The following is a 9,032-nucleotide window of genomic DNA, read 5'->3' on the forward strand; positions in this document are numbered from 1 at the left end:
AGCCTGTGTCCCCTCCTTTCGGTAAGGTGACATCTGCCCCACGTGGCCCCCCCCCCCCCCCCCCCAGGGGGCTCGGGGTGCTGCGAGCTTCCTCGGCGCAGTGCCCTGCCCTCACTGTGCCCCAGGTAACGGCACCCTGGGGTGGGTGCACGGCGGGGACATGCTTTTTTTTTTTTTTGGGGGGGGGGGGTCCACGACTCTGCCACCCCCCCCGGACAGACGACAGCGGAGGCGTTGGGCTCAGCTCGGTTCGGGCTTTACTGGCTCTGGGAGCGCGCGGGGCAGCCGGGGCTGCGGGAGGGGGTGGCCGCGCGGGGGGGGGGGGGCCTTAAATACGCACACATGGGGGGGGGGACCCCCGGGATGGGGGGGGGTCAGGGTGGTAAGGTAAGCTGCTGGTCCCCGGGTGGTGTCCGTGGGGGGAGAGGAGGAGGAGGAGGAAGGGAAGAAGGGCAGGGAAAGAAGAAGGGGAAGGGAAAGGAAAGGAGGAGGAGGAAAAGGGAGAAGGAGCAGGAAGAGAAGAGCAAGGAAAGAGGGAGAAGGGCAAGAAGAGGAAGGGAAAGAAGAAAAAGGGCAAGGGAGAAGGAGAGGAAGGGAAAGTAGAAGGAAAAAGATGGAAAAGAAGAGCAAGGGAAGGAGGAGGAGGACAAGGAGAAGAGGAAGGGAAAGAAGGAGAAAAGGACAAGGACAAGGAAAGGAGAAGAGCAAAGAAAGGAGGAGCAGGAGGGGAAGAGGAAGGGAAAGGCAAGGAGGAGAAGGACAAGAAAAAGAAGGGCAAGGAAAGGAGGAGGAGAAGAGAAGAAAGGCACGGGGAAGGGGAAGGGCAGTAGAGGTGGGACGAGAAGCCAAGAGGACGAGTGGCACCGGGTGCACCCAGCCCTGCTCATGGCCGGCTGGGCGCACCCCCTGCTCCAGCCCCCGCCATGGGGCTGCTCCCGCGGGGACCCTGGGGCCCTCCTGGGGCCCCCACCCTCCGACAGCCCCCGGGTGCCACCACCCCATCCCCGTGGCCACCCCAACCCAGCACCCAGCACCTGCCCGGGGACCGTCCCTGTGGCCACCATTGCTGCCCCGGGGGGGTGCCCCCCACCTGCCCCCCCCCCCCCCATCAGGGCCAGGCGTCCTCCTCCAGCCCCTCGGCCTCCCGTGGCGCCCAGGGGGGCTCCAGCAGGGAGGAGAGGACGCTCTGCAGGGCCCGCCAGGGCTGGGGGCCGCCGGGGGGCCGCGGCGTGGGGATGCGGGAGGGCTTCTTGCCGGGCTGCGTGTCCAGCCGCGGCTTGGCGCGGGGCCGCGGGGCGGGGGGCGCGGGGCAGGGGACCCCCGGCATCCCCGCGTCCCCCGGCCCCTCGTCGTCCTCCTCCTCCTCCTCCGCCGGCACCCACTCGAGGTCGGACTCGGCGCCGGAGGCCGGCACCAAGCTGCTCTCGTCCGAGGAGCTGGACGGGCGCCCGTGCCCCCCGCTGCCCTCCTGCGGGTGGGGGGCGGCCGGGGGGGGCCCGGCCCCGCCGTGCTTGCCGAAGACGTTGAGGGAGGACGAGGAGGACGAGGAGGAGCAGTAGGCCGAGTCGGCGGCCGCCCCGCCGCCGGGCTCGGGGGTCCCCTGGGTCGGGCGGGCGGCGGGGGGCAAGGGCTCGCCGTCCTCCAGCTCCATCAGCCGCGTGTTGGCCAAAAATTCCTCCTCCAGCCTGCCCAGCAGCTGCTGCTCCTGCCCGGGCTCCAGCCGCAGCGGGGCCCGCAGCCTCCGCACCAGCTCCTCCAGCTCCTCCTGGAAGGCGTCCCCATCGCCGTCCCCGTCCCTGTCCCGGTCCCGTCCCGCTCCCCCGGGCAGCGAGGAGCGCCGGGGGGCCGGGACCCTGGCCGGGGTGCGGGTGCCGCCGTCGGTGCGTGCCCACGAGTGCTGCCCGTCGCGCCCGCGGCGGATCAGCAGCACGGCCTCGGCGCCGGGGCGGCCCTGGCTGCGGGCACGCGGTGGCCCCGTGCCCGGCCCGTTGGGGACACGCGGGCGGCCCCGCTCGTCCCAGAGGCCCGCGGGGGGCTTGCGCAGGGGCAGGGGGCTGCGGTCGCCCGAGCAGCTGCGGCCGGGGGGCTGCCGGCGGGGCGAGGGGGCCGCGGGGGCTGCAGGCCGGTGGCCCCGCGGTGGCCCCGCCGAGGACACCGATGACACCGATGAGGAGTCGCTGTCCCCGGAGTGGCGCCGGGCGCGGGCGGGAGCGGGGTCACGGGGCCTTGGGGGGGGGGAGAGAGGAAGAGGAGGGTGAGGGGACCGGATCCCCATTGCAGCCCCATTGTACTCTCATTGCACACCCAGCCCCCTCCATTGCACCCCCCCATTGCACGCCCTTACAGCCTCCATTGCACCCCCCCCCCCCATTTCACCCCTTGAACCCCCCCAGTACACCCCCATTGCAACCCCTGAACCCCCACCGCACCCACCCATTACACCCCCATTGCACACCTTGCACCTGCACTCTCTCCGCCCCCCCCCTGCACTGTGCAGCCCCATTGCAGCCCTTGCACCCCCCCCAACTGCACCCCTGCACCCCCATTGTGCCCCGTGCAGCCTCCCTTGCACCCCCATTACACCCCATTACACCCCATTACACCCCCAATACACCCCATTACACCCCCCCATTGCATCCCATAGCAACCCCATTACACCCCGTTGCACCCTATTGCCCCCATTGCACTCCATTGCCCCCCATTACACCCCCTCCTTACCCCCCTTTACCCCCCCCATTACACCCCATTGCACCCCATTGCACCCCCTTACCCCCCAGTACCCCCCATTACACCTCCCACTGCACCCTGCCATTACATCCCATGACACCCCCATGATGCCCCCCCATGACACCCCATTGCACTCCCCATTACATCCCATGACACCCCCATGACACCCCCACTGCACCCTATTGCACCCCCCATTACACCCCTCCATTACCCCCGTTACACCCCCATTACCCCCCATTACAGCCCCATTGCCCCCCCATTACATCCCATTGCAGCTCCCACTGCACCCCCCCACTACCCCCATTACCCCCCCATTACCTCCCCATTACACCCCCATTACAGCCCCATTGCCCCCCCATTACCCCCCATCACCCCCATTGCACCCCTCCTGTCAATCTCAGCAGTGGGCGTGGCCCCGCGAAGCCCCGCCCCTCCCGGGCCGCGCGCACCGCGCCTGCGCAGCGAGGCCGGGGGGGGGGGGGGGGGGGGGGGGCACTGTGCTGCCGCTCGGTCCCCGTGGGGCCGGGCCCCGCCCCGCCCCCCCCCCGGTTTCCTGCCCCCCCCCCCCCCCCCCCGCCGGGCCGCGGTCCCCACGGCAGCGGGGCGGGGACAGCCGGGATTAGCGGGGGGGCAGTGAGGGGACGGGGATAGCAAGGGGACAGGGGACAGTGAGGGGACAGGACAGCATGGGGACGGCAAGGGGACGATGAGGGGACCCCACAGGACAGGGGATAGCGAGGGGACAGTGAGGGGCCAGCATGGGGACAGGGGACAGTGAGGGGACTGGGGGCAGAGGGGGGACAGGGGCCAGCAAGGGGACGGTGAGGGGACAGGGCACAGCGGGGGGACGGGCCAGTGAGGGGACAGGGGACAGCGAGGGGACAGGGAGGGGACGGGATAGTGAGGGGACGGGATAGCAAGGGGACAATGAGGGGACAGCACGGGAACAACGCGGGGACAGGGAGGGGACAGCATGGGGACAGCAAGTAGGCAGCAAGGGGACAGTGAGGGCACAGGGGACAGCATGGGGACAGCATGGGGACAGCACCCCCCCCACCCCCCCCGAGCAGCACCCATGGGTGCTGAGCCCTACCTGAGGGCGCCGCCGGGGCTCCTGGACGGGCTGGCGGAGCTGTGCGCGGGGACGCGCGGGGGCAGGACGGCACCGGCTGCCGGCTTCGGGATGCCGCTGGGCGGGGGGCAGCCCCCGGGAACGGGGAGCCGCCGGTCCCGGTCCCGGTCCCCGGGGCAGGCGGGCTCGGCGCGGCGCGGGGTGCTGGGGCTGGCAGCTGCTTTCTGCGGGGAGAAGGCCGGGGGGCGGGCGGGGGGCAGGCGGTGGGCTGCAAGGGAAAAGGGACGCGGGGGGGGGGTCAGGGGGTGCTCGCCCCGTCCCACCCGCCCCCAGCCCCTCGCCCAGCGCCGGGACCTGGGACCTTCTCCGGGGTGAATTGATTTGGCTGGAAGCGGGAGCGAACTTTTCTCTTTTTTTTTTTTTTTTTTTTTTTTTCCCCCGTTTCAGCCGGATCAGTGCCCCGCGCAGCCCGCCCCACGGGGAAACGGCCCCGCAGGGAGACGGGAGTGGTGAAACGTCCCCACGGGGGGGGTGAGTGGGGGGCTTTGGGGACCGGGGCACACTCACAGAGGGAGGCGCAGCGGCACGGGTCGTGCTTGTCCAGGTAATGCTCCAGCGTGTCCCAGCCGCCGCCGACGCGCACCATCACGTGGCTCCTCAGCACCTGGGCGGGGGGGCGCGCCGTCAGCCCGAAAACCCCAAAACCCCCCAAACCCCCAAAAACGGCACCATGGACCCCCAGGGTGTGGGGGGAGCCCCCGCCAGGTCCCCAAAGGGAGGCGGAGGGGGGGGGGGTTGTGGGGAATGATAAATCCCGTCCCCACCCGGGGCTGGGGGCACTGAGCCCCGGGGCACCAAACCCAGACCCTCCTGGGGTTCCCCCGTGGAAGGGACCCCCCAGCACCGCGCAGGATGGGTCCCCAGGGCCCCCCCAGTTCCGCGGGCAGGGGAAGCAGCAGGAGGTGGGGTGCGGCGGCTCTTACTCGAACAAAGATCAGCGCGTTGGAGTCTCCCACTTTGTATTTACCCTCTGAGACTTTGACCATGGGGAACTGGGACGGGCACGTGCAGCAGCCCAGGATCTCCCGCACCTGTGGGCAGACAGACGAGACCCCCCCCGGTCAGCCCCCCCCCACCCCAAAACCTGGCTGCGTGCCCCGGCCACGACTTGGGGGGGGGGGAGCCGAGCAGCTCCCATCCCGTGTGCCCCCCGGGCTGGGGGGCACCCACGGGGGCCACAGCGCCCACAGAGCCTCCCTGGGAGAGGGGCCCCAGGGACTTCCCGCAGCCGGGCACCGAAAACAGCCGTTAAAAAAAAAAAAAAGGAGAATTAAAAAAGCCCCAGAATCCTCCCGCGGCTCCCAGGCGTGTCCCCGGGGTGGGTTTTTCCACTCAGGAAAGCTTTAACTCTTGGCACGGATAAAAACAAGCGAGGATATTGGGGGGGTGGTGAGGCTGTGCCCCACGGCGGGGGGGGTCCCCAAAGGGGCTTGTGGACCCCCGCTGTCCCCCGTCCCAGTCCGCCCGCGCCCATGGGGCCGGGAAGCCGCGGGGCTGACGTCAGGGATTAGGCACCGGTCCACGCCGGGGGACGCGGGGACGCGGCTGCATCCTGCCCTGGCTGGAGGAGTGGCGTGGCACAGGGGCACAGCCTGGGGACACAGGGGGCTCGGGGGGGGGGGGGATTTGGGGACAGGGACCCCCGGGCACACCCCTTTTGTGCCTGGGCTAAGCCCCAGCTGGGGTTTGGCATCAGCACGGACCCGGCCCGAGGGGTGGGTGCTGCTGCGACAGTGCCCCCAGCACCTGCACCTCTCTGGCTTCGCCAACCCCCTGTTTGCTCATTTTTTAGCAATTCCCCTTTTTTATTCTTATTTTTTTGTGCAATTCCTCCTTCCTGCCCATCTCTCTCCTCCAGCCAGGCCAGGATGCTGCCCCCCCCCCCCGCAGCCCCTCAGCCGTGGGGAAACTGAGGCACGGGGGGAGGCTGCGGGCAGCCACGGGGCCTGACCCCGAGCCCTGGGGACGTGGAGACAAGCGCTGCCCCCCCTGGGGACCCGTCCCCCGGTGCGGTGGCTGGGCCAGGCCGGATGCAGGCTCCTCCCTGGCTCCATCGCTGCCCATAAAAGCCCATGGCGAGGCATTACGCAGCCCAGAAAAATGCACCCGGGGCTGGCAGCACCCGGCAGGGGGACCGGGGCAGGTGGGGTGCCCGGGGTGGGGGGGGGCAGCAGCACCCCCATGTCCCCCCCCCGCCTCCCTCCCCAAGTTGCGTCAGGCTGCGGGACTTAGGGAGGAATCGGGGTTTCGATTAAAAAACGGCTTTGGGATTAGGGGATGGGGGGGTCAGGGGAGGGCAGAGCCCCCCGCCCCTCCCCGGCCGCGTTAATCCGCCCTGCGCACGGGCCGGATCCTGCGCCCAGCACGGCGCTAATCCCGGCTGAGCCGCCCGCGGTGCCGCGTTTCCCCCCGGCGCCCCTCCTGATGTCCCCGGGGAGGCCACCGCGGGGTGGCAGCCCCACATCCGTGGGAGGAGGTAGTGGTGGCAGTGACACCCACGTCCTCCCTGCGATTATGGCCTCGGCCCCCGAAATAGCCCTTCCCTGGCGCCGGGAGGGCACGGAGCCCAGCGGGGCGGCCGAGGACCTCCCACGGACCGCAGAGAGCCTGGCTGGGTGGGTAGAGCAGGCACCCCGTGGGCTGGCCAGAGCCTGGTTGGGCACATGGGGAGGACCTCCCACAGAGCACGGAGAGCCTGGTTGGGGTGCACGGAGAGGACCTCCCACGGGCCGTAGAGCTCCCGTTGGGTGCACGGAGAGGACCTCCCATGGGCTGCTGGGAGCCCGGGTGGGTGGATGGAGAGACCTGCCATGGGTCATGGAGGTCCTGGTTGGGTGGATGGAGAGGCCATCCTACGGGCCATAGAGATCCTGGTTGGGTGGATAGAGAAGACCTCCCATGGGCCACAGAGCTCCCCGTTGGGTGGATGGAGGACCTCCTATGGGCCATAGAGTTCCTTCTTGGGTGGATAGAGAGGACCTCCCATAGGTCATAGAGCTCCCCGTTGGGTGGCTAGACAGGACCGCCCATGGGTCATAGAGCTCCCCATTGGGTGGATGGAGAGGCCATCCCATGGGCCATAGAGATCCCCGTTGGGTAGCTAGACAGGACCTCCCATGGGTCATAGAGCTCCCCATTGGGTGGATGGAGAGGCCATCCCATGGGCCATAGAGATCCCCGTTGGGTGGCTAGACCTCACCTCCCATGGGCCATAGAGATCCCAGTTGGGTGGATAGAGAGGCCATCTTATGGGCCATAGAGCTCCCGTTGGGTAGCCAGACAGGACCCCCCATGGGCCATAGAGATCCTAGTTGGGTGGATGGAGAGGCCGTCCTATGGGCCATACAGCTCCGTTGGGTGGCTAGACAGGACCTCCCACGGGCCCCAGAGCTCCCCGTTGGGTGGCCAGAGAGAACCTCCCAAGGCCAGACCTCCCCGCTGGAGGACACGGAGGCCCTCGCCCACACGAGGCCGCCCGGCGGCCGCGCTGCTCACCAGCTCGTCCAGGTTCCTCAGGTCGCACAGGGCCAGGCGCTGCGTCCCGCTGGCCGAAGCGAGGGCCCGGGAGTGCGAGGCCCGGCCCTCGTGGTGCGCGCCCAGCGCGCCGGAGGCCGTTTGGTCCCGCATCTCCTCCTCGATCTCCTCCTCCATCTGGATCAGCATGGGGGCCAGCATGCCGAACTTGGCGCCCCGCCGGGCCACCTCCAGCAGGCAGAGGACAAAGTTCTTCTCGTTCTTCTTCAGCACCAGGTCGTTGGTCTCGAACATGAGGACGTCCTGGATGCCCAGGTCCTGCCGGCACCACTGGATGAAGTTGGAGACGTTGTCGCGGGCGATGAAGGAGCCGGGCGCCACGTTGCGGGCCTGGAAGACCACCTCGCGCCGGGGGACGCGCATGCGGGCGGCGGCGGCCGGGTGCCGCCGCTGGAAGTCCCCGGCGCTGCGGTTGACGTTGTTGGCGTGCTGGCAGAGGGCGCAGCCCGTCTCCAGGCTCTCCAGGAAGGTGTCGGCCTGCACGTCCAGCTCGTAGAGGGTGTTGAACCACTCGGCCAGGTCCTCCTTCATGGCGTACAGGTACTCCTCGCTGGAGCGGAACGGGCGGATGCTCTTGGAGGCGGCCGACTGGATGTTGCTCTGGTCGGCCATGGCGGGCTGGGGGGGGCAGCGGGTGCCGTTAGGGACTGGAGGGGGGCTCAGACCCTGCACCCCCCCCCAGCAGCTCCTCCCGAAGCACAGCCCCCCCCCGCCCGGTGCCCCCCCTGCCCAGCGTCCCCCCATGGGCAGGGGGATGTCACCGCCGCCTGCGGGACCCCCATCACGTCCCCTCTGCCCCGTGTCACCCCGCTGTGCTGTGTGCCCCCCCCGATGGGGTTGATGTCCCCAGTGCCCCCCCCATCCCAAAGCTGCCCAGTCATCGTGGGTGGCACCCACCCACCCGGCTGCCAGCACCCTGGGTGCCTCCTGGAGGGACCCTTGGAGGGGGGTCCAGGGAGACCCCCCCCAAAAGCAACCCTGTGGGGGTGTAACGTGGGGCTGGGGGGGCTGCATTGGGGGGGGGACATTGGGGGGGGGTCACAAGAGCCAGTGACCCCCCACCCCTGGGGAGAGCCCTCCCCACCCCAATCCCTCACCCTGGGGGTCCCTGCTGGGGGGGGCACTGACAAGGGGGTGTCCGGGGGGGGCAGTGGGGCTGTGCCCAGGGGGAATGGGGGGGGGGTTTGGGGTGGTGTCTGCTGGAGGGGGTGGCTCTGACAGGGGGTGCCCTGAAGGGGTACGGGGGGGTCTTGGGGTGGTGTCTGCTGGATGGGGGGGCGCTGTGCTGGGGGGGGGGGAGGTTAACAGGGGGAGGGGCGAGCTCTCAAATTGGGGGTCCATTTTTGGGGGGGGGGTCTCTCTGCCGGAGAAGGGGGGTCCGTGGCGTGGGGGGGGGGGGGTCGGGGGAGGGGCAGCACCTGCGCGGCAGATGCCGACCGGGGGGGGGGGGGGGGGGGGGGCACGGGGACCCGCGCCGGACGCAGCCCCCCCAGGCCCGCCCCCCCCCCCGGTCCCCCCCCGCCCCGCACTCACCGGCCCCGCGCTCCGCTCCCCCCGCGCCGCTCCCCGCCGCGGGCCGCTGCCGCCGGGCCGGGCCGGGCCGGGCTCTGACCGCCGGGGGGGGGCCCCGCCGCCGCCA

General features: G+C 70.2%; 1 protein-coding gene across 1 annotated transcript; it reads right to left on the reverse strand.

Moving 5' to 3' along the window:
* Positions 1-1,108: 1,108 nt before the first annotated feature.
* Positions 1,109-8,966, reverse strand: GAS2L1 (growth arrest specific 2 like 1). The gene is made up of 6 exons (XM_050714270.1): positions 8,927-8,966; positions 7,355-8,011; positions 4,783-4,890; positions 4,278-4,463; positions 3,821-4,023; positions 1,109-2,225 (listed from the first exon to the last, which is right to left on the reverse strand). The coding sequence occupies exons 2-6, from the start codon at positions 8,003-8,005 to the stop codon at positions 1,109-1,111; spliced, it is 2,265 nt and encodes a 754-aa protein (XP_050570227.1). The 5' UTR covers positions 8,006-8,011; positions 8,927-8,966.
* Positions 8,967-9,032: the final 66 nt, after the last annotated feature.

This window comes from Cygnus atratus, chromosome 17 (genome assembly GCF_013377495.2).
Source record: "Cygnus atratus isolate AKBS03 ecotype Queensland, Australia chromosome 17, CAtr_DNAZoo_HiC_assembly, whole genome shotgun sequence".
Classification (NCBI taxonomy): Eukaryota; Metazoa; Chordata; class Aves; order Anseriformes; family Anatidae; genus Cygnus; species Cygnus atratus.

Bases quoted from the DNA above. Each gene is read 5' to 3' on its own strand.
- GAS2L1 (XM_050714270.1), bottom strand. From the start codon at position 8,005: ATGGCCGACCAGAGCAACATCCAGTCGGCCGCCTCCAAGAGCATCCGC. The intron at 4,464-4,782 runs GTAAGAGCCGCC...CCCCCCGCCCAG, and splicing joins ACGCGCTGATCTTTGTTCGA to GTGCTGAGGAGCCACGTGAT. The intron at 4,024-4,277 runs GTGGGGCGGGCT...TTCTCCCCGCAG, and splicing joins CCCTGCGGGGCCGTTTCCCC to AAAGCAGCTGCCAGCCCCAG.